This window comes from Eschrichtius robustus, chromosome 3, assembly GCF_028021215.1.
Source record: "Eschrichtius robustus isolate mEscRob2 chromosome 3, mEscRob2.pri, whole genome shotgun sequence".
Classification (NCBI taxonomy): domain Eukaryota; kingdom Metazoa; phylum Chordata; class Mammalia; order Artiodactyla; family Eschrichtiidae; genus Eschrichtius; species Eschrichtius robustus.
Window position 1 is genome coordinate 20466491 of NC_090826.1, and position 27674 is coordinate 20494164.

General features: G+C 45.9%; 2 protein-coding genes across 3 annotated transcripts in view; both read right to left on the reverse strand.

Annotated features, from left to right (window-relative positions):
• The window catches only part of AUNIP (aurora kinase A and ninein interacting protein), a 41760-nt gene extending 15220 nt beyond the window's left edge, over nt 1-26540 (reverse strand). Inside the window, exons 1-3 of the mRNA XM_068539198.1 lie at nt 26463-26540; nt 22747-22842; nt 15337-15431 (exon numbers count right to left, since the gene is read on the reverse strand). Of these exons, the coding sequence (XP_068395299.1) occupies nt 15337-15431; nt 22747-22842; nt 26463-26520 (249 nt within the window). The 5' untranslated portion in view covers nt 26521-26540. The remainder of the gene's footprint in view (nt 1-15336; nt 15432-22746; nt 22843-26462) is intronic.
• PAQR7 (progestin and adipoQ receptor family member 7) lies at nt 16671-26550 on the reverse strand. 2 transcript variants are annotated; one of them, XM_068539200.1, is made up of 2 exons: nt 26463-26550; nt 16671-18768 (listed from the first exon to the last, which is right to left on the reverse strand). In XM_068539200.1, the coding sequence occupies exon 2, from the start codon at nt 18745-18747 to the stop codon at nt 17695-17697; it is 1053 nt and encodes a 350-aa protein (XP_068395301.1). In that variant the 5' UTR covers nt 18748-18768; nt 26463-26550; the 3' UTR covers nt 16671-17694. The 2 variants fall into 2 exon arrangements, with proteins under 2 accessions (XP_068395301.1, XP_068395300.1); XM_068539199.1 differs by lacking the exon at nt 26463-26550 and adding an exon at nt 22747-22837.
• Between the last annotated feature and the right edge of the window lie 1124 nt (nt 26551-27674).

Genomic DNA, 27674 nt, shown 5'->3' on the forward strand with positions numbered 1-27674 from the left:
CTGCTGGAGGAAATATAAATTGATGCAGCCACAATGGAAAACAGTATGGAGGCTCCTTAAGAAAACTAAAACTAGAGCTACCATATGATCCAGCAATCCCAATCCTGGGCATATATCTGGAAAAGATGAAAACTCTAATTCAAAAACATACATGCACCCAAATGTTCAGAGTAGCATTATTTACAACTGCCAAGATATGGAAGCAACCTAACTGTCCATCAACAGAGGAATGGATAAAGAAGATGTGGGGTGTATATATATGTACACATACACACATACATATACATACAATGGGGTAGTTCCCTGGCGGTCCAGTTGTTATGACTCAGTGCTTTCACTGCCGTGGCCCCAGGTTCAATCCCTGGTTGGGGAACTAAGATCCCGCAAGCCACGTGACGGCCAAAATACACACACACACACACACACACACACACACACACACAATGGAATACTACTCAGCCATAAAAAAGAATGAAATTTTGCCATCTGCAACAGGAATGGACCTGGAGGGTATTATGCTTAGTGAAATAAGTAAGACAGAGAAAGACAAATACTGTTTTCTATCACTTATGTGTGGAATCTAAAAAGTAAAACAAACTAGTGAATATAACAACAACAACAACAAAACAGACTCACAGATAAAGAGAACAAACTAGTGGTTACCAGTAGAGAGAGGGAAGGAGGGAGTGGCAAGATACGGGTAAAGGATTAAGAAACACAAACTACTATATATAAAATAAGCTACAAGGGTATATTGTACAGTACAGGGAATATAGCAAATATTTTATAATAACTATAGAGTATAATCTATAAAAATTTTGAATCACTGTTGCACACCTGAAACTAATATAATATTGTAAATCAACTATACCTCAACTAAAAACAACAATTTACAAAACCATAACCATAAGTATAACAGCCTTCAGTGAGTTCTGTGAGTACTTCTAAGTAAATTATCAACCCTGTCAATGGTTTGGGGGACCCCTGAAGGGGAGCAAAATTTGCCGCCCTAAAGTATGTCTGTTTGGCATAAGGATTATTTTACGCTGATTATATATTTTTTAATTAATTAATTAATTTATTTATTTTTGGCTACGTTGGGTCTTCGTTGCTGCGCGTGGGCTTTCTCTAGTTGTGGCAAGCAGGGGCCACTCTTCATTGCAGTGTGCAGGCTCCTCATTGCGGTGGCTTCTCTTGTTGCAGAGCACGGGCTCTAGATGCACGGACTTCATTAGTTGTGGCTCACGGGCTCAGTAGTTGTGGCTCGTGGGGTCTAGAGCACAGGCTCAGCAGTTGTGGCCCACAGGCTTAGTTGCTCCGCAGCATGTGGGATCTTCCTGGACCAGGGTTCGAACCCGTGTCCCCTGCATTGGCAGGCAGATTCTTAACCACTGCGCCACCAGGGAAGTCCTAGGCTGATTATTTTTAAGAAACAGCATACACAGGAGAAGCTCTGAAAACCAAGAAGTTACCCTTTTGTAAAAGAAATTTACATTTATAAGGGAACTCTCCATTTGTAAGGGTGTCCTCCTCTCTGTACCTGGAAGAGAAGGATGACTCTACATCTCTAGAAACTCTTATCAACAGAGAAGGCAAAGGCTTAAATCTGTATAACAACCTTACCCTTGTTTACTGTGCTTTTCCTAATAACCTCCCATAACTGGCCTTCCCCAACCCCCCAACATCTTTTGTCTTTAGTTGGAGATGTTATTTAAAGTGATGGCTTGGGCCATTTATGGTAGTTAGTCAGTTTTCCTGGGTATCTCCCAGGATAAAGGAGACATATGTTATTAAACTTGTTTGTTTTTCTCCCATTAATTTGTCTTTTATTACAGGGGTGTCTCAGCCAAGAACCTAGGAGGGCAGAGGGAATATTATTTTTCCTCCCCCGTGAAACAGAGGGCTAACCTGATTAGGCCTGCCAAACCTAACCTGCCTCTCCTGCTTTTAATCCCTTGCTTTCAGTTGATTTAAAAACCCATATGGGGCTTCCCTCGTGGCGCAGTGGTTAGGAATCTGCCTGCCAATGCAGGGGACACGGGTTCGAGCCCTGGTCTGGGAATATCCCACATGCCACGGAGCAACTAAGCCCGTGAGCCACAACTACTGAGCCTGCGCGTCTGGAGCCTGTGCTCCGCAACAAGAGAGGCCACAACAGTAAGAGGCCCACGCACCACGATAAAGAGTGGCCCCCACTCGCCACAACTGGAGAAAGCCCTCGCACAGAAACGAAGACCCAACACAGCCAAAAATAAATAAATAAATAAAATAAATTAAAAAAAAAAAAAGAGGAATCCCTTTTAAAAATTTTTTTTAAAAACCCATATAGCTAACAGTCAGTAGCCAAGATAGATAAATAGATAAAAAGATAGACATAAATTCCCACTAGCTTCCTTACAGATAACACCTCTGACGTATGAATCACTACACTAACAGTTGCTTAAGTTGTTTTTCAGGTACTTGGAGCTAGTTCTTGCCCAGTTCAGACCAGTTGAAACCACTGACCATCCAAATGGGCCTGTGTGAGTGTCCAACGGATGACCTTTTGATGCCAGAGGGCCAAAAACTCCACCCTCAGAACATGCCACAATTTTCTGAACATGCATCCTATGAAGAGCCATGAAGCTTGACTACACCTGCACAGACCACTGATTACCTCACTTCTCTTACCTCCAATCACCTTTCCCCACACCTCGAACTACCCTGCCTCTTTATCCCATAAATATCCCTAAACCCTATCTTCGGGGAGGTGGACATGAGATTTGTTCTCCCAGTCTCCTAGCTTGGCTGCCTCCTGAATAAACATTTTCTCTGCTGCAAACCTTGGTGTCTCAGTGTTTGGCTTGCTGTGCACTGGGCAAACAAACATGATTTGGTAACACCTATACCTGCAAACGTGGAGTTGGGTGTCAGAAGTGAGGGTGGTCCTGGGGACTCTCTAACTTTCACCCGCTGTTTCACAAACATCTCTTATATTTCCTGCCACTATGCCACTATTCATAATGTCCCTAGAATACCTACTTCACCTCCACTGCTTTCCAACAGTATCTAACCCCTGCTTTAAGGTCTGCCTCAAATGCCACCTTCCACAAAGCCTTTCTATTTTAACAGCTTTATTGGGATATAATTCACTTACCATAAAATTCACCCATTTAAGTATACAGTTAAGTGTTTTTTAGTATATTCACAGAGTTATGGAAACATCACCACAATCTAATTTTAGAGTATTTTTCATTACCCCCAAAAGAAACCCTGTATCCATTAGCAGTCATTCCCCATTTTCATCCTACCCCAGTCCCAAGAAACCACTGACTTACTTTCTGTCTCTTAAGGATTTACCAATTCTAGACCTTTCATATATCATACAATATTGGTCTTTTGTGACTGGCTTCTTTCACTGAGCACGTTTTGGAGGTTCATCCATGTTTTAGCATGTATAGGTACTTCATTCCCCTTTTATTGACAAATAATATTCCATTGTATAGATACACCATTTTATCTATCCATTCATCAATTAATGGACAATTGGGTTGTTTCTACTCTTTAGCTATTATGAGAAATGCTGCTGTGAACATTCATGTACAAGTTTCTGTGTGGACATATGTTTTCATGTCCGCTGGGTATATGCCTAGGAGTAAAACTGTTGGGTCATATGGTAACTATGTTTAACATTTTGAGGAACTGCCAAACTATTTTCCAAACTGCCTACACCATTTTATGTGCACCAGCAATTTATGAGAGTTCCAAATTGTCCACATGCTTGTCAACACTTGATATCATCAGTCTTTTTGATTACAGCCATCCTAGTATGTGTGAAGTGGTATTTCATTCTGGTTTTGATCTGCATTTCCCTAATGACTAAAAATGTTGAGTATCTTCTCAAGTCTCTACCTGAATAGATAGAGACTGAACTAGTAATTTTAAAACTTCCTGCAAAAAAAAAAAAAAATAGCCCACCATTCCATTGACAGATGAATGGATAAAGAAGACATGGTATGTACGATGTATGTATACATACAAACATACTGTGGAATACTACTCAGCCATAAAAAAGAATGAAATTTTGCCATTTGCAGCAACAACTTGGAGGGCATTATGCTAAGTGAAACAAGTCAGACAGAGAAAGACAAATACTGTATGATATCACTTATATGTGGAATCTAAAAAATACAACAAACTAGTGAATGTAACAAAAAAGAAACAGACTCAAAGAACTAGTGGTTACCAGTGGCAGGGGAAGATGGGTAATACAGGGGTAGGGGCTTAATAGGTACAAACTAGTAGATATAAAATAAACTACAGAAGGTGGAGTGAAGATGGAGGTGTGGGAAGACACCGAGTTAGTGTCTCCCCACAACTAGGGTGGCTGCTGGCCATTGGTGGGAAACCCTGACACCCAATGAGACGGGAGGAACCCCCAAGTAAACCAGTAGGACGTGGGGGGACAGACAGGGGAGGAGAAGTGGAGGCCAGACAGGACTGGCACCCCTGAGGCCGGGGAGATCGGGAGAGGTAGGCAGGAGGGGCCCTCCGGGAGGAGTGACAAAGGAGCGGAGGGCGTTTGCCCTGCCCACTCGGGCCCAGGAGCCCGCTGAGCTCCCAGCCCGGTCCCCTGTCCTCCAAAGCCCTCTCCAGGCCACGTGGGTCCTGGGGGCATAGGAAGAAGGCCGAGGGGAGAACAGGAGAGGCAGGCGGGAGGGGCCCTCCAAGACAGGAGGAGCCCTCCAGGACAGGAGGAGCAGGAGAGGAGAGGAGACTGTTTGCCTCACCCACTCGAGCCCAGGAAGCCTGCTGGGCTCCCAAGTCAGGTCCCCCACCCTCTGAGACCAGGTGTGGGGGGGAACGCCTGTGCCCCTTCTGTTCCTTGAGCCTAAGCCCCAACCCCCCACAGCCCCCAGGGCCTTTGCCAGCCCTGTGGGTCCTAAGCATAGGCCCTGCCTACCACCCAAACCTCACTCCTCACAGCCAAGGCCTTTTCCCTGGCTTTCTTTTTTGTTTGTTTTTTTCTCTTTTCCCTCCTCCTCTTTTTTACTATTGTGGTACTGTTGTACCTACCGGTTGTTGATTCATCTATATTTTTATATTCTTTCTAACATATCTGTTAGTTTCTGAGTCTAATTTTATTTTTAACTTTGTTGTTGTTCTCTTTTTTTTTTAAATTTTTTTGCCACCCCACACATTTTGCGGGATCTTGGTTCAGGAGCCAGGGGTCAGGTCGAAGCTCCTGCAGTGGGAGCTCCATGTCGGAACCACTGGACTAACAGAGAACCTCAGACCCCAGGGATTATTCATCAGAGTGAGGTCTCACAGAGGTCCTCATCTCAGCACCAAGACCAAGCTCTACCCAACAGCCTACAAACTCCAGTGTTGGAAGCCTCAGGCCAAACAACCAGTAAGAACATATTCCCATTCATTAAAAAAAAAGAGAGACAGCAAAAAAAAAGTCACAGATGAAGAAGAAAGGTAAAAACCTATAAGACCAAATAAATGAAGAGGAAATAGGCAATTTACCTGAAAAAGAATGCAGAGTAATGATAGTAGAGATGATCCAGAATCTCGGAAATAGAATGGAGGCATGAATTGAGAAAATACAAGAAATGTTTAACAAAGATCTAGAAGAACTAAAGAACAAACAAACAGAGATGAACAACACAATAACTGAAATGAAAAATACACTAGAAGGAATCAATAACAGAAAAACTGAGGCAGAAGAACGAATAAGTGAGCTGGAAGACAAAATGGTGGAAATAACTGCCGAGGAGCAGAATAAAGAAAAAAGAATGAAAAGAATTGAAGACAATCTCAGAGACCTCTGGGATAACACTAAACGCACCAACATTTGAATTATAGGGGTCCCAGAAGAAGAAGAGAAAAAGAAAGGGTATGAGAAAATATTTGAAGAGATTATAGTCAAAAACTTCCCTAATGGGAAAGGAAATAGTCACCCAAGTCCAGGAAGCACAGAGAGTCCCATACAGGATAAACCCGAGGAAAAACACACCAAGACACATATTAATCAAACTAACAAAAATTAAATTCAAAGAAAAAATATTAAAAGCAGCAAGGGGAAAAAAATAACATATAAAGGAATCCCCATAAGGTTATCAGCTGAATTTTCAGCAGGAACTCTGCAGGCCAGAAGGGAGTGGCAGGATATACTGAAAGTGATGAAAGAGAAAAACCTACAACCAAGATTACTCTACCCAGCAAGGATATCATTCAGATTCGATGGAGAAGTCAAAAGCTTTTCAGACAAGCAAAAGCTAAGAGAATTCAGTACCACCAAACCAGCTTTACAATAAATGCTAAAGAAACTTCTCTAGGTGGGAAACAGAAGCAAAGAAAAAGACCCACAAAAAACCAAAACAATTAAGAAAACGGTAATAGGAACATACATATCAATAATAACCTTGAATGTAAATGGATTAAATGCCCCAACCAAAAGACACAGACTGGCTGAATGGATACAAAAACAAGACCCATATATATGCTGTCTACAAGAGACCCACTTCAGACCTAGGGACACATACAGACTGAAGGTGAAGGGGTGGAAAAAGATATTCCATGCAAATGGAAATCAAAAGAAAGCTGGAGTAGCAATACTCATATCCGATAAAATAGACTCTAAAATAAAGACTATTACAAGAGACAAAAAAGGACACTACATAATGATCAAAGGATCAATCCAAGAAGAAGATATAACAATTATAAATGTTTATGGACCCAACACAGGAGCACCTCAATACATAAGGCAAATGCTAACAACCATAAAAGGAGAAATCGACAGTAACACAATAATAGTAGGGGACTTTAACACGCCACTTACACCAATGGACAGATCATCCAAACAGAAAATAAATAAGGAAACACAAGCTTTAAATGACACAATGGACCAGATAGATTTAATTGATATTTATAGAACATTCCACCCAAAAGTGGCAGAATACACTTTCTTCTCAAGTGCACACAGAACATTCTCCATGATAGATCACATCTTGGGTCACAAATCAAGCCTCGGAAAATTTAAGAAAATTGAAATCATATCAAGCATCTTTTCTGACCACAACACTATGAGATTGGAAATCAATTACAGAAAAAAAACTGTAAAAAACACAAATACATGCAGGCTAAACAATGCGTTACTAAATAACGAAGAGATCACTGAAGAAATCAAAGAAGAAATTAAAAAATACATAGAAACAAATGACAACGAAAACACGATGACCCAAAACCTACGGGACGCAGCAAAAGCAGTTCTAAGAGGGAAATTTATAGCAACTCAATCTCACCTCAAGAAACAAGAAATACCTCAAATAAACAATCTAACCCTACACTTAAAACAACTAGAGAAAGAAGAACAAAGAAAACCCAAAGTCAGTAGAAGGAAAGTGAGAAGATAAACAAAATTGATAAACCCTTAGCCAGACTCATCAAGAAAAAAAGGGAGAGGATGCAAATCAATAAAATTTGAAATGAAAAAGGAGAAATCACAACTGACACCGCAGAAATACAAAGGATTATAAGAGACTACTACAAACAACTCTATGCCACTAAAATGGACAACCACGAAGAAACGGACAAATTCTTGGAAAGGTACAATTTTCCAAGACTGAACCAGAAAGAATTAGAAATATAAACAGACCTATCACAAGTAATGAAATTGAAACCGTAATTAAAAATCTTCCAACAAACGTAAGTCCAGGACCAGATGGCTTCACAGGAGAATTCTATCAAACATTTAGAGAAGAGTAAACATCGGTCCTTCTCAAACTCTTCCAAAAAACTGCAGAGGAAGAAACACTCCCAAAATCATTCTACGAAGCCACCATCACCCTGATACCAAAACCAGAAAAAGATATCACAAAAAAATAAAATTATAGACCAATATCACTGATGAACACAGATGCAAAAATCCTGAACAAAATACTAGCAAAAGAAATCCGACAACACGTTAAAAGGATCATACACAATGATCAAGTGGGATTTATCCCAGGTATGCAAGGATTCTTCAATATACACAAATCATCAATGTGATACACCACATTAACAAATTGAATAAAAACCATATGATCCTCTCAATAGATGCAGAAAAAGCTTTTGACAAAATTCAACACCCATTTATGATAAAAACTCTCCAGAAAATGGGCACAGAGGGAATCTACCTCAACATAATAAAGGCCATATACGACAAACCCACAGGTAGCATCATACTCAATGGTGACAAACTGAAAGCATCTCCACTAAGATCAGGAACAAGACAAGGATGTCCACTCTTGCCATTCTTATTCAACATAGTTTTGGAAGTCCTAGCCACGGCAATCAGAGAAGAAAAAGAAATGAAAGGAATACAAACTGGAAAAGAAGAAGTAAAACTGTCACTGTTTGCGTCCCTGTATACATAGAAAATCCTAAATATGCCACCAGAAAACTACTAGAACTAATCAATGAATTGGTAAGGCTGCAGGATACAAAATTAATGCACAGAAATAGCCAGCATTCCTATACACCAACAACGAAAAATCAGAAAGAGAAATTAAGGAAACAATCCCATTTACCATCACAACAAAAAGAATAAAATACCTAGGAATAAACCTGCCTCAGGAGGCAAAAGACTTGTACTCAGAAAACTATAAAACACTGATGAAAGAAATCAAAGATGACGTAAACAGATGGAGAAATATACCATGTTCTTGGATTGGAAGAATCAATATTGTGAAAATGACTATGCTACCCAGAGCAATCTACAGATTCAATGCAACCCCTATCAAACTACCAATGGCGTTCTTCACAGAATTAGAACAAAAAATTTTACAATTCGTATGGAAACATAAAAGACCCCAAATAGCCAAAGCAATCTTGAGAAAGAAAAACAGAGTTGGAGGAATCAGGCTCCCCGACTTCAAACTATACCACAAAGCTACAGTAATCAAGACAGTACGGTACTGGCACAAAAACAGAAATATAGATCAATGGTACAGGATAGAATGCCCAGAGATAAACCCACACACATATAGTCACTTAATTTATGACAAAGGAGGCAAGAACATACAATGGAGAAAGGACAGCCTCTTCAATAAGTGGTGCTGGGAAAACTGGACAGCTACATGTAAAAGAATGATATTAGAACACCATCTAACACCATACACAAAAATAAACTCCGAAAGGATTAAAGACCTAAATGTAAGACCAGACACTCTAAAACTCTTAGAGGAAAACATAGGAAAAACACTTTTTGACATAAACCACAGCAAGATCTTTTTTGACCCACCTCCTAGAGTAACGGAAATAAAAACAAAAGGGACTTAATCAAACTTAAAAGCTTTTGCACAGCAAAGGAAACCATAAACAAGACAAAAAGACAACTCTCAGAATGGGAGAAAATATTTGCAAATGAAACAATGGACAAAGGATTAATTTCCAAAATATACAAACAGCTCATGGAGCTCAATATCAAAAAAACAAACAATCCAATTAAAAAATGGGCCGAAGGGGCTTCCCTGTTGGCGCAGTGGTTGAGAATCTGCCTGCCAATGCAGGGGACACGGGTTCAAGCCCTGGTCTGGGAAGATCCCACATGCCACGGAGCAACTAGGCCCGTGAGCTACAATTACTGAGTCTGCACGTCTGGAGCCTGTGCTCCGCAACAAGAGAGGCCGCGATAGTGAGAGGCCCACGCACCGCGATGAAGAGTGGCCCCCACTTGCCGCAACTAGAGAAAGCCCTCGCACAGAAACGAAGACCCAACATAACCACAAATAAATAAATAAATAAGCCTACACCTTTAAAAAAAAAAAAAAAAAAAAGGGCCGAAGACCTAAATAGACATTTCACCAAGGAAGACATATAGATGGCCTAGAGGCACATGAAAAGATGCTCAACATCATTAATTATTAGAGAAATGCAAATCAAAACTACAATGAGGTATCACCTCACGCCAGTCATGATGGCTATTATCAAAAAATCTAGAAACAATAAATGCTGGAAAGGGTGTGGTGAAAAGGGAACCCTCCTGCACTCTTGGTGGGAATGTAAATTGATATAACCACTATGGAAAACAGTATGGAGGTTCCTTAAAAAACTAAAAATAGAACTACCATATGACCCAGCAATCCCACTACTGGGCATATACCCTGAGAAAACCATAATTCAAAAAGAGACAAGTGGGCTTCCCTGATGGTGCAGTGATTAAGAATCCGCCTGCCAATGCAGGGGACATGGGTTCGAGCCCTGGTCCAGGAAGATCCCACATGTCGCAGAGCAACTAAACCAGTGTGCCACAACTACTGAGCCTGTGCTCTAGAGCCCACGAGCCACAACTACTGAGCCCGCGTGCCACAGCTACTGAAGCTTGCACGCCTAAAGCTCGTGCTCCGCAACAAAGAGAAGCCACCACAATGAGAAGCCCACACACTGCAATAAAGAGTAGCCCCCGCTCACCGCAACTAGAGAAAGCCCACGCGCAGCAACAAAGACCCAACGCAGCCAAAAATAAATAAATAAATAAATTTTAAAAAGAGAGACATGTACCACAATGTTCACTGCAGCGCTATTTACAACAGCCAGGACATGGCACCAACCTAAGTGTCCATCGACAGATGAATGGATAAAGAAGATGTGGCACATATACATAATGAAATATTACTCAGCCATAAAAAGAAACGAAATTGAGTTATTTGTAGTGAGGTGGATGGACCTAGAGTCTGTCATACGGAGTGAAGTAAGTCAGAAAGAGAAAAACAAATACCGTATTCTTACACATATATATGGAATCAAAAAAAAAGAAAAAAATGGTACTGATGAACCTAGTTGCAGGGCAGGAATAAAGATGCAGACATAGAGAATGGACCTGAGGACGTGGGGTGGGAGGGGGAAGCTGGGGCAAAGTGAGAGTAGCATCGACATATATACACTACTGAATGTAAAATAGTTAGCTAGTGGGAAGCAGCAGCATAGCACAGGGAGATCAACTCTGTGCTTTGCAATGACCTAGATGGGTGGGATAGGGAGGATGGGAGGGAGGCTCAAGAGGGAGGGGATATGGGGACATATGTATGCATATGGCTGATTCACTTTGGTGTATAACAGAAACTAACACAGTATTGTGAAGCAATTATACTCCAATAAAGATCTATTAAAAAAATAAATAAAATAAAATAAGCTACAAGGATATATTGTACAACAAAGGGAATATAGCCAGTATTTCATAACTATAAATGAAGTATAACCTTTAAAAACTGTGAATCAATATATTGTACACCTTTAACTTATATAATATTGTACAGCAACTATACTTCAATTTTTTTTAGTTTAATATAAGTAAATAAATAAATCAATAAATAAATCCCACTGTGTGCTGCCTGGAGAGGCTGGGAATTTTCAAAAACCAGCTAGGCTATGCTTCTTTTTAACAGACCTTCCTTCAGCGTCTCTCTCTCCTCTAGCTTTCTGCTATAACCAGCCAAAAAAAAAAAACCCAGCTAGCACCTTTAACACTCTGCCTGGAAATCTCCTTAGCTACATCATCCAGTTCATTAGGTACATTTTCTACCTTCCACTTTACTACAGCCAACAGTGTTGCTAAACTTTGTCAATGCGTAACCACTTTCCAAGATTTTTCTCACTTTCCTTTAAACCCTCACCCAAAGCCTCCTCAAAGGTCATCAGACTTCTAGAAACAGTTCCTAAAAAGCTCTTCAGGGCTTCCCTGGTGGCGCAGTGGTTGAGAGTCTGCCTGCTAATGCAGGGGACACGGGTTCGAGCCCTGGTCTGGGAGGATCCCACATGCCGCGGAGCAACTGGGCCCGTGAGCCACAACTACTGAGCCTGCGCGTCTGGAGCCTGTGCTCCGCAACAGGAGAGGCCACGATGGTGAGAGGCCTGCGCACCGCAATGAAGAGTGGTCCCCGCTTGCCACAACTAGAGAAAGCCCTCGCACAGAAACGAAGACCCAACACAGCCATAAATAAATAAAATAAATAAATAAATAAAATTAAAAAAAAAAAAAAAAAAAAAAGCTCTTCAAGCTTTCACTAGCATTCCCTTCAAAGTCCTTCCAGCTGCCACCCACTGCTCCATTCCATTTGCATTTCTGAAAGCCAAGCCCACCAGACAGATTAACTCATTCACTCATTTGCTCATTCAATAAATGTTTACTGAGTACCTATTACATGCCAGAAAGTTTCTGAAGGACTGCCTAATGGAACTTTCATTCTAGTAGGGGAAGAAAGACAATAAATGAAAAAGTAAATATGCAGCATATAATATGTCTGATGGTGAAAAGTGCTATGGAGAAAAACAAAGCAAGATTAAGGTAGTTAGAAGTATGGGGAGTAGAGGATAAGGGAAAGGATGGTTAAGAAAAAACTCAGTTAAGCTGATGTTTGAACAAATGAAGGAGCAGAGCAATGTGGCTCTCTAATCCCTTTGCACTTCAGGCACAAGTATATAAAAGTCTCAAGCACAGACGTACTTGCCTTGAAAGACAGCAAGAAGGCCAGTATGGTTGGAGCAGAGGCAGAGAGAAGAGTAGATGAGGTCTAAAAGGCGTAAGAGGGCACACAAGACCAGATGGTGTCTTATGAGCATTAAAAAGATTTTGGTTTTTACTAGAAGGTAAGAAACCACTAGATGGTTTTAAACTTAACAGTGAGCAAAGGGTCACTCTGGCTCAGGTGGCAGCAGTAGAAACAGTAGGAAATGATGACATTCTAAACACATTTGAAGGCACAGTCCATAGCATTTGCTGATGGACTGAAAGTTAATAAAGTTGCAGAATGTCAGAGTGGCATTCAGTGTTCCTCCAAGGCTGGTGGAGAAACCACTGATGACTCGGCCAAGATTTCTGATATCTTTGCATTTCTGTCTCCCTCTTAGTTAAGTCCACTTCTCCTTCTCTGCTACATATCTCAAGGGTAGGGAACTAAACTGCATCATAGATGAAGAAGAAACAGAAATTATTTTCTAAGTTATAATGACATTTTAAATATAATACACTTAAGAGACAGCAAATATACAAATCAAATGCTAAATCTTTTTACCTCTTTAATGTACAGGAAAACCTTCGTTAAAAAATTTTCTCCAATATTTTAATATAGAGGCAACAAAGTTAAAACACCACATTTGAAAATCACGGAAATTAAAATGGTCTTTCTTTTTAAAATATTTATCTATTTGGCTGCACCGAGTTTTAGCTGCGGCACGCGGGATCTTCGTTGTGGCATGCAGGATCTTTAGTTGTGGCATGTGGGATCTGTTTTCTACTTGAGACATGCAGGATCTTTTTTTTTTTTTTTTTTAGTTGCGGCATGTGCGATCTTTAGTTGCGACCTGTGAACTCTTAGTCGCAGCACATGGGATCTAGTTCTTTGACCAGGGATCGAACCCAGGCCCTCTGCATTGGGAGCGCTGAGCCTTAGCCACTGGACCACCAGGGACGTCCCAAAATGGTCTTTTTAAAAACCCATACTAAAACCCGTATGTCTCACATGGAAAGTGCTCCATCATATATTTAGTGAAAGGTGAGTAGCAGAACAAACTGTCTGATATAATCTCATTTGTGGGGGAAATACATAAATATATTTATTTATCTATCTATCTATCTATTACCTGTGCTTCTGACCAGTTGGCTATAGATTAGGGGTTCCAACAACCCCCTCCTACTCAGGATGCCAATCCCAAGTCCAGGTTATTAACTATACTTCTGACTAGCTGGCTATAGATCAGAGGTCCCCACAACCCCCTCCTTGGGTTCAACTGCTAGAGTGGCTCACAGAATTCACAGAAACATTTTACTTGCTAGATCACCGGTTTGTTATAAAAGGATATAACTCAGGAACAGCCAGATAGAAGAGACGCATAGGGCAGGGTATGTGGCAAGGGGTATGGAGCTTCCATGCCCTCTCCAGGCGTGCCCCTCTCCCTGAACCTCCACATGTTCACCAACCTGGAAACTCTCTGAACCCTGTCCATTTGGGTTTTTAATGGAGGCTTTATTACATAGACATGATTGATTTAAGCAATGGTCATTGGCAACTGAATTCAATCTCCAGCCCTTCTCCCCTTAGAGGTAGGGGAATGGAGGGAGTGAAAGTTCCAACCCTCTAATCACAAGGATGGCTCTCCTGGCAACCAGCCCATCCTTAGGTTACCTAAGGGCTTTCCAAAAGTCACCTCATTAAATATAAAAGACACCATTATCACTCATAACACAGGAAATTCCAAGGGTTTTAGGAGCTGTGAGCCAAGAACCAAAGACAAAGACCAAATATCTATGAGAAATATAAAACAGAGATAATGACAGTACCTACTTCATTGAATTTTGAGTACCTGCCACTGATAAGGCATGTAACGTCCCAGCAAAGTGCCTGACACATAGAAAGTGGGCAATAAATTGCATATTGCTATTATCTGTACATCTTTTCTTCCCCACATGACTGTAAGCAACTTAAGAGCTAGAACTCTGCTGTTAGTGTCTGCTTTGAGCCTGTTTTTCATGTGTAAAATGGGTATCATTATATTACTACTACATAGAATTGCACCAAATAACAAATTCTCAGCACGGTGTCCAGCTTAAAATGCTCAATAAACATTAACTATTATTATCCCATACTTTTGTTTCTTTGTAATGACTAATAGAAAATCTTGCATATGTGCCAAACCTGGGTGGGATTTCCAATTCTCCTAGTTGGGTGAACCCGGGTTCATTACCTCACCTCAGTTTCCTCATTTCCATAAGGGTGATGGCACATATAACACATATTAAATACTTAATACAGTATGTGGCACCCAGCGGATGCTTAATAAATGTTAGGCCAGCTCCCCTCCCCGTCTCTTCTACTTTTTCCCCTAAAGTAACATGTTCTGGGCAGGTAGATGGCGGGCAACCTGACAAGTAGGGAAGAAACGGACCTCCGGGCGAGAACTTCCGAAGTTTGCATATGCACCCACCCCTCCGCATTTCAGCCTCCGCTACCGTCTTGAAGGGACTCCGAGTTAAGGGGTCTGCTGCATTACGCTCCTCGGAGCAAATTTTCTCTCCACCCTCTTCCCTCACCTCGAAACCTCGCTGCCCCAGTCTCTCCACACACACCCCACCCCACCCCCTCGCCAGCCTGCCTGCCTGCCTTCCGCCCCCATTTTCTCTCCACCCTTCCCAAACCCCATTTTTCAACCTTCTTCAGACTCCAGCCCCTCTCTCCCCTGAACCGCCAAAGCTATTCGTTCTCGGTCCCCGACTCCATCTCCACATCACATCCCGGTCCCCCCAAACTCCTCCCTTCTCACGCCTCCGGGCCTCTAACACCTCCCCCAACACCCTCTCTCGCCTCAACGCCCTACCTGCGCTTTCCTCCTCTTCAGCGCCGCCGCGTCCAGCCACACGCCGCAGGCCTCCTCCTCCTCCGGGCCTCTGCGCCTCATGGCCGCTGAGGAGACTAAGACAACGGGGTAACGGAGTGGGAGTCCGGCCGCCTCAAAGAACCGCCATAACTGACTCCGCCGACGTTCGAATCTCGCGCCAACGCCGGGAGCGGAGCTACGCCGCGGCCGCCCCCGCTCAGGCACCGCCCCCAGCGTCAGCTCCGCCCCGGCCCAAGCCCCGCCCCTTCCCTAAACCCTGCCAGCCTGACCGCTTAATGTTACCAAGGCCACCACGTTCTTGCTGGTTTTCTCATTCAAAAGTTGTATTCCAGAACTGTGCTGTGTGAACGCGTTCGCGACACTGCACAAGGAATGCACATTTTCTTTTTGCTGAGTTAGTTGGACTTTCTTACTGATAACTATCAGGGCTCAGGGTTTTTCCTTGTCTTATCGCTGAATCCTCACGAACATCTCAAAAGGAAGAGGAGAGGAGGCTCTGGTCCGCCAACTGCAAAAAGCTAGGGTCCTCAACGCTACCTTAAATGGATTACTTTTGTAATTCAAAACAAGAAACAAAAAGCTAAGTATAACTATGAAACCTCATGGGAGAGGATTTAGAAAACGTTAAGTAGAATGAAAACTAAAAATTTGCAGTCAAGAATTAGCTTTCAGTTTTGCTTTTCTCGCTTACTGTGTGGCCTTGGATTTTAAAGAGGATCAAATAAGGTTTGTGAAAGTACTTTGTAAATTCTGAGAGCCCCTCAGAAATGCAAAAATGCTGGCAACCATAACCACAATCTCCATAGATGTACTATATGTATAACAGGATATTTTAGCAGTGGAGTGATATTTCTTATTCATTCAGGGTTTTTTTGCTTTTCTTACCTGTACTTCCTAATTTTCCTTCACTGTACATATATTACCATATATTGCTTATGTACTGTGGAAAAGGCAATACTGTAAACATTAACATATAACAATATCATAAAAGTTAACATATAAGATCCTCCTTGATTGAAAAACCAAAAAGTGAAATCTTTGTCAAATTACATATTTTTAAACACATTCTTTTAACTTCTAAAACTTATTTAGTAATAGAACTGCCCCACCTTTCCTACCAAAAAAAAAAAGTTCACATATATAGTGAATAAGACCCCAACCCCACCCCCAGGCAAAGGTAAGACAGGATCTGTCCCCTCCTCCCTATGCCCACCCCCAGCCTCCCCCTGAAAACCTCCTCCAACACAGTGAACAGGTTCAAGGGGCACCAGGGCTCCCTCTCTAGGATAGGAGACAAAAAGCAAAGAGGCAGCTCTTATCACAGTCACTTTATTGCATCCAGGACATCAGAGTCCAGACCACTCCTAACTCCAGCCGCAGTGAACTCCTCCTTCCATACCTCTTGGCCTTTGGACAAGTTTTTCCCTCTACCTGGAATGCCCTTCCTCTTCTCCACGTGTAAACCCCTATTCACCCTTCCCAACCCAAGACCCTGAGGGTCCCAGGCAACACTAATTATTCCCTCCTCAATGCTTCCCCTGACGGTTCATTCTGATATTAAAGCCTTTACCATCCTGCATTGATCCACGGAGCCCAGTCAGTGGCCTGCCTCTGAGCAGAGGCCCAAGAAACACTAAATGGATAAACACTGAATCATGAACAAGGGAACCAGGAAAGACACTGGGAACAGGGTGTGTGGGACATTGAGGCCAGAGCTAGGAGGGTCAGGGCTCACTGTCTGGGACAGTGACTGAAGAGGTATGGGGCACTGGATGGGATCCATTTCTACCTGGCACAATCTTCTATCTTTGGGGGCTCTCTGCAGCACCAAAACTTCAGGCTGGGGTTCAAGAATGGTAAGATCCTGCACACATTTTGGGCCTGTCCTTTCCCTATCCACCAGTGAAATCTGGGTAGAGGGCAGCTGCTGATGCTTTCCCTGTCTCTCAGCTCAGACCTGACTCTGACCTAAATCCCAACCTCACCCCCTCCCAGATAATCTGGAAGGCCCAGGCCAGGGTCTTGGCCCCAGCTGATCCTCTATCCTCACCCCTAAGTGAGAGGCAATGGGGGGAGGCAAACCAGGGTAGCCCACATCTTTCTCTTTCCCTCTCCCAGGGCAGGGGGCTGGGGCAGGCCCTGAAGTGGACCCCAGCAGCTCCAGCCAATCCTCAAATCCAAGGACTGGCCAGTGCCCCCCTTGGCAGCTGAGGTGTGCACACAGAAGTCACCGCGGGCCAGACACAAGCAATTTTACCAGGCCTTGTTCCCATCTGGAGCCAAGCCCAGACCCTTGGGCCCCCACTATACCTCCCTCCCTACCAGCTGCCACCCCCTTCACTGGGTCTTCCGATCGAGATTGAGTTTGCGCCGTACCAGCTGGCTCAGAAGGAATGCAGTGAGGATGCTGCTGCCTACAGTAAGCAAGAAGAGGCCGGAGAAGTTTTGGGGCCAGCGGGCGTGCAGAGGCTCATAGATGGGCCGCCGGGCCTCGTAGTCCAGCGTCACGGCCTCCAGCTGAGCCAGCGTGCACAGCACCAAGAAGACATGGAAGAGCTGGTGGCCCTGCCCAAAGACGTGGCAGCTGCCAGGGAACCAGCGCTCAGGCATGAAGGCAGAGAAGAAAGTGGCAGCCAGCAGAAAGAAGACCACCTGGCATTTGTGGTAGAGAAGAGCTGGGTCGTCCATGGCAGGGTTGGGGGACACGAGGATGCGGTGCACCACGGGGCTGATGTCCAGTGCGTAGGCCAGCGCCGAGGGCACCTCCTGGCAAGTGCGGCCCAGCAGGCCAGGCTTCTGGATGTACTTGTTGTAGCAGGAGCCAGCGCAGGAAAGCCAGGCGAGAAAGGCAGCCATGGGCAGGTAAAAGGTCTGCACCTGGGCATGCCAGGCGGGCTCAATGGCGTAGTAGAAGTGTGCCAGGGCACTGCCAAACTGGTACACAGCCACACCCACGTAGTCCAGGAAGAAGAAGCTGTAATGCCAGAACTCGGACTTGGCCTGCAGGAGGTGAGCCAAGGCACTGAGGGAGAGGTAGGTGAAGGAGGTGAGGACAATGATGAAGAGGGGCAGGGCGTGCAGGTCTCCCCAGAAGTCCACGGTCCCCACAAAGATGGCCAGCCGCAGCAGCAGCACCAGGGCCGCCAGCAGGTGGGTCCAGACGTTCACCGCCTCGTTGTGCTGCTGGAACAGTGTGCGGAAGTAGAAGCGCCAGGTCCGATGCAGCGGCCGGTAGCCCACATAGATGTATGGCTTCCAGAAGAGGGGCGGCACCTCGGCTCGGTCCACTGTGAACACAGGCTCTGGCTGCACAGACGGCCGAGGCATCTGGTGGACCTGCCGCAAACTGGGCAGGAGGTGGCTGAGCTTCTGGGCCACCATTGTGGCCATGGCCGTGGGTGGGGCGAGGAGCTGGGAGAGAGGCCCGAACAAGGTCAGGGGGCTGGTGTCCTCACCCTCCTGCCCCGTGAGCAGCAGTTGGGGGGCTGTGCTCTTCCCCACCCCCTTATCCCTACACTGAGTTTAAGAGGAGAGGAGTTGTCCTAAGGGAGAGCTCAGCTCTGACTCATGATTGTTCTTCTCCCTGATGTATCCCAAGTGCCTAGAACAGTGCCTGGCACATAGTAGGTGTTCAGTAAATGTTTGAGGCATGTGTTAAAGAGGCTCACTATGTCATCCTACTTCTTTCCAGTCCAGGCTCCATACAGCAACCCTCATTGTTTTCTCCTGTGTTCATGCTGCCATCAGTGTTTACCTGACAATGACCTTGCTAACAGACCTGCTGCCTCTACCTTTAGCTCCTTCAGAGTGGCCAGGGTCTGCCATTGACCCTACATCACCCTACATGATCTGGTCCCTACTACCTTTCCTAGCCTTATTACTCAACCACAGTGCACTTCACATCCAGCCACAGCCTCATCAAAACCGTGCGCCTGCTGTTTCATATGTCTATAGCTCTGCACAAGCTGTTCCCTCCATCTGAGCCATTTACCTCATCTTGCCCATCTGGCAAACTCCTATTCATCCCTCAAAACCCATTTCTTCTGTGACACTTTCCCTGGAGGTCCTCCAATGATGACCCCTCTAACTTGAGTGCCTACAATCCTTTGACCATTATAATACTTCTTACGGGCATTAAATTGTTAGTGCGAGCTCCTCCAGGGTAGGCAGTTTGTCTTACTATTTTGTGAACCCCTGGTGCTTAGCAGGTAGCTGGTGCTCAATGTTTGTTGAATGAAAAAACAACATAATAGCATCCTGATAATACTTCATAGCCTTCAAGGCCCAACTTGAAAAGCCACTTTTTTCCCGAAAGTCCTTAGTAACAACTGATCCTATAAAAACAGCCCTTTCCCTCAGCCACACCCTCACTCAAAAGTTCCCCTCTCCAGCCCTTCCACCATTGCTAATTGCAAATAAATCCAATCTAACCCCTCACCTGGCATTCAAGACCCCATGACCTGCTCCCACCCTCATTTCCCACCTAACCCAAATGTCAGACCCTGTGCCAACTTCCTTTCCCTCTACTGAAATCCTTTAAAACCAGTACAAGCTGCCACCTCCAGGGGACTTCCTTAATGCCCCCTCACTTCTCCCTGTGGGAGATCTATAATGGGTTATACAATTTAGCATTTAAAACACATTCATTCATTCATTCATTTAGCAAACACTTACTGAGCCCCTTCTCTGCCTCATGTCCTGTGCCGGGTCCCAAAGGTGGGGGTGGGCTGGAGAGTGGACAAGAATTTGATCCCTGCCTTCAGGAACTTCATGATATGGTAGAGGTTATAGAGAGGAAAACAAAGCATAGCAAATGCTTACACAGCATGTGCTATGTGTCAGTGTCTTAAGCACTTTATGCATATTTGACTCATTTAATCATCATAGCACCCTATCAGATAGGTATTATCATTATGCCCATTTTTCAGATAAGGAAACTGAGGCACAGAGAAGTTAAGTACCCTGCCTAGGAAGTGGCAGAGGCATGATATAAACTCAGTTTGCAATCTTATCCACTTCCTTAAACTGCCCTTTGCAAAACAAAGTGGCAAGTACTATTAATCATTTCATAATTATATACTGCTTTTGCCTGGTACCAATTGCTTAATTCAGGCTTATCATTATTCACTGTTTCATTCATTAAATCAAATATCTGTTGAAAAACTAGCCAGACAACTAGCTAGACAGACAACCCCCCTCCCTCGGATTCTTCCCCAAGAAGCTTATTGGACTCAGCAGCCAGATGTACTCTGTCCATCATTCATCAGATATTTATTGCAACTTCCTTTGCACCAGTCATTCTAAGTGGCACGAAGATCTGCACTCAAGTTCCCCGCCACCAGCAGCACCGTGATCACCCCCAAAGCCACCCAATAATTCGCACATGGTCCAAGTAGATGCAACGTGCTTGCTATGCAAAGGCGACATCAAGACAAGCCCCCAGCCCACACTCCTCCACAACCCGAGCCTGATTTGCATCCCTGAGCTCCTCCTGCATTACATTCTGGAGTCAGCTCTGGTCTCTGGCCTTTCCTCGTCTGGTAGGGAGGAAAGAATTAAATGTCATTACACCACTACTTTCTATCCCAGACAGCCTGGCAGGTTTAGGAAGCAGACCTTGCTGATGAACTAATTAGTGGGGCCACTTCTGTCCAGAGCATAAGAAATCCCCTGGCCCACTTGCTGGTTGAGGAGCCAGCACTGGATTTCTTCTCTTCCCCAAGAGACAGGGCTTTAGCCTCAACAGTCTGGCCTCTACCCTTGTCTACAACTTTGTCTTCCCAACTCAGAACCTCAGGGGACCAGAAAAGGCCTCCGAAAGCATCTCGCAGCTCTTTTGTTTTACACTGAGAAAACAAGAGCCCAGAGACAGCAAGGCCTTCCCCAGAGTTGCCCAATCCAGCCACGTTTCCATTCCACCATGAGGGCAAAGACCAGGGAGTGATGACATTCGATGGTGCCTTAGTTCCTGAGTCCCCGTGATCTGTTAAGTCCAGTCCGATGCTCCACATCCCACTCTTAGAACTTCCCAAGTCATGACAGCATATTAAAGGCTCGGAGAAGGTCTGCACCAAAGAAGCCTGCTTCACTTTGTTGAACCTACATTTGCCAAGCTTGCGTGACCAAGGATTCCTTTCCCAGTAATGATTATATTATAAAGCTAGCTGAAATGTAGTAAGTGTTTACTATATGCTCACTCTTCATAGCCTTGTTGCAATTAATTCTCATAACTAGCCTGTGAGGTAGGTATTACTGTGCCCATTTTGTTGTTGAGTGAAATTCAGAGAGGTTGGAGCTCCTTAGCCAAGGCCATACACAGAGAGAGAGAGAGAGAAGGAGAGAGAGAGAGAGAGAGGGAGAGAGAGATGGAGCCAGGATCCAGACCCAGCTCCCCGACTGCAGAGCGCAGATACTCTCAGCCACTCCTGCTGCCCTGCTTCTTGTCACACCTAACTGCATCCCAAAGAACTACTTTGGAAAACACTGGTCTAAAGCAGGCAACCAGGTCCTTTCCCGTAAATTATTTCCTTAGGCTTCTAGCAACTGACTTGCATCCAGGGACCTCAGACTCACCCAGTTACCAGTTACCCACTCTCTCTGCACCAATGAAGCCCTGGCTCACAGCTACCTCCTCAGGTGGGTGATAGCTCACTCGCAGCCCTTCCCCTCCCCCAGACACAGTGGGCCCTAAGCACAGAACCCAGAGGCTGCATACTGGGATGACAGAGGTCCAGTTGCCCTATTTCCTTTAGACCTTTAGACCAGTGGCCCCATTCCATTTGAATAGCTCTATTTTCAGAGTTAGTTCCCATCTCCTGACTCCATGGAAAGGGGCCCTGGATCCAGGGGAAAGAAGCAGGGGCAGGAGTCTAGCAAGAGCCAGAAGGATGAGGGTGAGTATTCAGAGGGCACCCTCAGGGCATCCTTTGAGTAGTCTGCCCACCAGGCTGCCAGAACCTGGCTTTTCCAGGCATCCCACCCCAATCCAGTACACCTCCATGGCCCCCCCTCCAAGTCTCCCTAATTGCACTGGTTACCTAAGGATTTCTCTTGAACCCGGGGGCTGATGACTTCTGCTGTGGAACAGGGCAAATTCGCCAGATGCCAAGCACTGGGTGGCACTTCCACAGGTGAGGGTCACTAGGGGTGGGGCTTCCAGGGACTGTAGGGGTCTTGTGTGATGTCACCAGAGGGTGTGATGTCACCAGAGGGTGGGGCTAAAGACAACCTCCACCCTCTCGCCTCCCTCCATCACCACTCCCACGTTGGTCAAATCCAGGCTAAACTCTGCATCCCTAGCCAGGCCTCAGCTGCAGAAGGAAGCTCGTGGTTAACCTTGGCATGAAACATTTGTGGAAACCGAGGGCTAGCTGAAATGTTGTGACTTACCCAAGATCACACAGCAAGGTGGGCAAAGCTGGGCTGAGACCAGGTGTCCAGGGCCTGGTTCATGAATGTGAGGCAAACTTGACTGGCTTCTGTCCTCTACTCAGTAGGAATCACAATGAAAGGGAGTTAGGAACCAAGGAGAAAAGAGACACTATAAAGGCTCGTGAACGAGATGGACTTCAGATTTGGACAAACCAGGTTTGACTCCTGATTCCATCACATACTAGCTGTGTGACCTAAGACAAGTGACTTACCTTCTCTGATCCTCAGCTCCCACATAAGAATTATATTATCTACCTCATAGATTGCTACAAAGATTAAATTTATGAGAACAGTTTTAGCACTGTTTAGGGATTCAATAAATGATTCCTATTATTAGTATTAATTACTAATAGTAATAGTAATTATTATTATTAAGAGTAGTAGTATTTGAAATATCCCCAGCCTGAGTATTAGTACTTAAAATATTTCCAGCTTGAAAAATTTGCTTGGGGTTCTCTAAAAAACTCGGTCCCTTTTAGCCCTCGATAGCTGGCTCCACTGGATTTGGAGGCCTTAGAAAGTTATCTGTCTCTTTAAATCTTTACCTTTCTCTGAGGATGCATTTAGGGACCAGGGAAATTTGATTGGAGTTTAATAATTAAAGTGTTCTCAGCAAAGACTATTCAGAGTAACCTCTCTGGATTCACAGGGCTCTGAAGATTTGCACTTGCCCACTGACCCAAGAGAAGTGGCTAGGAAGTGAAATCCCCAGAGAAAAGGGCCTCAAGCTCAGCAGCCCCAGGAGCCCCATCTCGGAGCAGGAGGGTAGAGAGGGTAGACTGTGCTAGCAGGTAATGCAAGAGGCCTGTGGCCTGGTTGGGGCATGTCTTGCAGGTTTGGGAGGCTCCTGGGTTGGCTGAACTTCAGAACTGGGATCTCCAGGGCCCAGGTGGGAATTCTTCTGTCAATCTGAGCAGCACCTTCCTCTTCTCCTCTCCTACCTCCCCAGCCCTCCCAATTCACATTCCCCTTTTCTAAACTCAAGGTCAACCTCCTTCCTCAACCAAGGCTTGCCACCCCTAGTTCCTCCTGGTCTCCCCCTGATACCTCTGGGGGCAAAACAGCAGACCAAGTTGTGGGGATGGGGTAGTGAATAGGCTTTGGAGTGGGAGAGCCCTGCGTTATACCCATTCCACAGATTTTACTCAGTGCTTACTATATGCCAGGCACAAGGCTGCAAGGCTGGGGCACATGGTGAACAAGGCAGACAGGCTCCCTGCCCTGACAGGGCTCACCCACACAAATGAAATGCCCTTGGGCCCAGGAAAATCCAGCCCAGAGAGAAGCCACCCAGGTGGTAACCATGGAGAACTGTAGAGAGCTGCTCCCCCCAGGGAGGGCATCTACCACTCACCTCGGGCAGATATTTCAAGAGAAATATCTGGGGACCCCAGGTCCCCATTTTTATGTGAGGATGGGATTTCAGGTCTGGAACTTACCAGCTGTGTGACTTTGCTAAAGTCCCTTTAACTCTCTGGGCCTGCTTCTTCATTTGAAATCGGAGGATAATAATAGCTACCTCAAGCAAAACAAAGTCACAGATGCTAGCTAGGTGTTGGCTCTGGCACAGCATGGGCTCCATTATCTTTGTTGGATTCTAGTCCTGACTCAGCCACTCAATCCCAGTGTGACCCTGGACAAGTCCCTTCCGCTCTTGGCCCTGTTTCTCCAAATGTCAAAGGACAGAGTGAATTCACCAATGACTTCAAACAGCCCTTCAGTCCCTGAGACATTCCAGCAATATTTGTTTTAGGCTTACTGTGTGTAAAGAGCTGAAGCTTCCGCAGTGAACAAAGCAGTTAAAACACCGCCCTCATAGAACTAATAGTCAGCTAATTAACAGCTAAGGGTAACCCCTAAGGGTATTAATACCCTGCCCATTTGGAGCTTAATTGCCTAACTAAATAACACCTAAGTCTTTTAAGTATCATTTGATTATAATTCTACTTCCTCTTTTGCCTGCTTCCTGGCATGCAAAATATTCATTGTTGCTTCTCTGGGCCCTGATGTTTCAGCAACTCCCTTAAAGACAACTTTATCTTGCCATGAAAGGCAAAGTTTAACCTCATTAGATAAAAATAACAAAAAAGCCAGACCAGTGTTAACAATGGGGCTGTCAGAGGTAAACCCTCTTGAGGGGTCCTGACAAGGATGACACAATATGGCAGAGCCTGAAATATTATTAATAAGACTAGGCATTAACATTAATAATTTACAGTGGCTTGCTGTTTACAAAGAACTTGTACACACATTTCACCTCTCCCTCTCAGCAACTCTTTGAACCTGTGGCTAAGCTGGTGTCACAGCCCCAGAGTGAGGCAGGAAGGCAGAGCACATCTTACTCCAAAACCAGTGCTCTTGCCCTTCATCTGCTGTGGTCAACTCCCAGGCACCCAGTGGGTGGCCACAGATTGTACAAGCAAAGTTTTCATCCCTGGCTGGCTTCTTGATATCTCAGCAACTGGGTCACCTCTCTCAATGCAAACCAATTCCCCAGTTCTGCCCAATGTGTTTAAAGAAAAAGTTCCTCCATGTCTTCCAAAACTGAACAGAAAACGCTTTTGTTTTTTGTAACTGCACTTTGGGCTTCCATTTGTACTGAAAAGTGTGATCAGCATGAAATAAATCACTCTTAAAGAAATTCCTAGGATCTCAGACTCAGGACTGTTCTGAGGAAAAGGAAGCACCTGGTGGAGGAAAGCAGGCCCAGAGAGGTTGGGTGAGCTAGGTACAACTGTCCAGCCCAGGGGGACAGAAAAGGGACCTGGGTTTTACCACTGACCAGTTTCACCACTGACCTCTTGGCAGGGAAACTGAGTCTGGGGAAAAGCAGCCTATCACTAAGGGGCTCAGCGGTGGCACAAGTCACATGACGGGAGGCTGGGTCCCTCTCTAATGGGACATCCACCTAGGAGCAGCCAGCCAGGCCCTGAGAATACATCTAACTCTTAAACTCCCCAGCCTTGGCCTGACCTCTCACTCCCGCCAGGCTTGGGGCGGAGTGGAGGGGTGGGCCGGTGGCATGCCCCAGGGAAACCTCTAGAGGTCCTCAAAGCCTATAGTCTTGAGGCAAGTGCTTCCCTCACTGAGTAGGAGGAAACCTCATGCTCTCCCGACTCCAAAGGAGGCCTCCCCCTCCCACGGGACCTAAACTGCTTTGGAGCAAGAGCCCCTCTGACCCCAGCAGCGCTCTTACCACTGTTTCCGGTTTCCCAACTGGGAGCCCCTCACATCACCCAGTTCCAGGTACTCACGCCCCTTTTTGCCCCCAGAATCTCACTAGATTCCTCCTTCAGCGGAAGGAGCGTGCTCCGTGCCTATTCTCTTCCAAGACACCACGGCCCTCCCAGGCCAGCTCGCCCCTCTGTTCACTCCCTCACAGATGCGCTTCCCTCCGGCTCTGATGGCCCCTCTCCTCCAGTCTCCTCCCGTCTCCTCCCACTCCTCCCTGAGACTCTCCCCCTCCAGCTCCGCTCCTCCTTCCTGCTCCAGTCCCTCCTCAGTGGCGCCCCACTCCAGCCGATCCCCGCTGTCAGCCTCCCACCCCCTCCCCAAGTGCCCCCAACTCACCTAGCCCCGAGTTGCCGCTGCACACAGCTCCCCGCGCTCCGCCCCGCGGGGAGCGCCCCCTCTGCCCGCCGCCCGCCCCTCCCACTTTTCCCCCAGCCCCGTACCTGCGACCAAACCGAGTTGCAAAAGGAGGCCCGACTGCGACCCAACAGCCCTCGGCATCCCGGCTGCAAGCGGGCAGATAAAGGGGCGGCCCGGCGGAGGCTCCGCCCCGAGCCGGGGGAGGGCGGGGCGGCGGCGGGCGGCAGCGGGCCTTCGCTTAGGGCTCGGGGCCCAGGACTAGGCCGCCGCCCGCCCACCGCGCCCGCCTGGCCGGGCGCCAGCAGCCTCTACCCAATGGCGTCCACGTGTTGCACGCGGAGGCGAAAGTGGTCACCCACACCGGTGACGACAGTCTTGGGAGTTCCTGTGGTTTACGTGCTGATGGGAACTCTGAGGCCCAGAGAGCAGAAGTCGTTGCTCAGCAGGCGCTCCAGCTGAGCGGTTTCCACTTCCGGCCGCCTGGAGCCACGAGCTTCGGAGTCTGGAACTGGCTGACCTGAGAGGGAGGGGGCAAGTTGTAGCAGGAGCACCTGGGGACAAGTTGTAGCAGGAGCACCCGAGTTTCCCAGCGAGAGCGTGCGGCCCAACCCTGAAGCCACTTAAACCCACACAGCCCACCTCTCTAGAATGCTTCTGGTCGGGACACACCTGACCTTCCCCATCTTCATCTCTCTGCCTGGGGAGCTCCACCCCACCTCTGCTCCCCTAACTTATTCAAGTTCCCACCGAAAGCCCTTTCTTTGGGCAGCTTCGCCTGATACGCCCAGCCCAAGGCACATAGTTAGGACTTCTATTGAAACACCTTTCTGCTCCTAGTGTAACATCTCCCCGCAGGAGTGGGAGCACCTGAAGGGTGAGGAATCCCTGCACATAGTAGGCCCTCAGTAAATATTGGACCAACAATGGCAGGGCTTGTCAGCTCCTCAGGTGTGCAAAGACCTGGACCAGGCAGAGTGGGGAGACACCCCAACCCTTCTTGGAAGCATCAGCCTGATGGATGGACTGCTGAGAGAAGACAGTCTAGGAGGGACGCCCCTTTGCCCTCAGGGAGCTCTGAGCCCGTTCAGAGAGACAGCTGTGGGGCACAGGCCTGATGACAGGATCCAAGTCCTGGTGGTGTTACCCCAACTCACCATGTGACTTTGGGCAAGGCTCCTCATTGTTCTCTCTGGGCCTCAGTTTTGGGGGTTTTTTCCTTTTTATTTTTTATTTTTATGTTATTTTATTTTTTATTTTTTAATTTAATTTTATTATTTTTTTGTACAGCAGGTTCT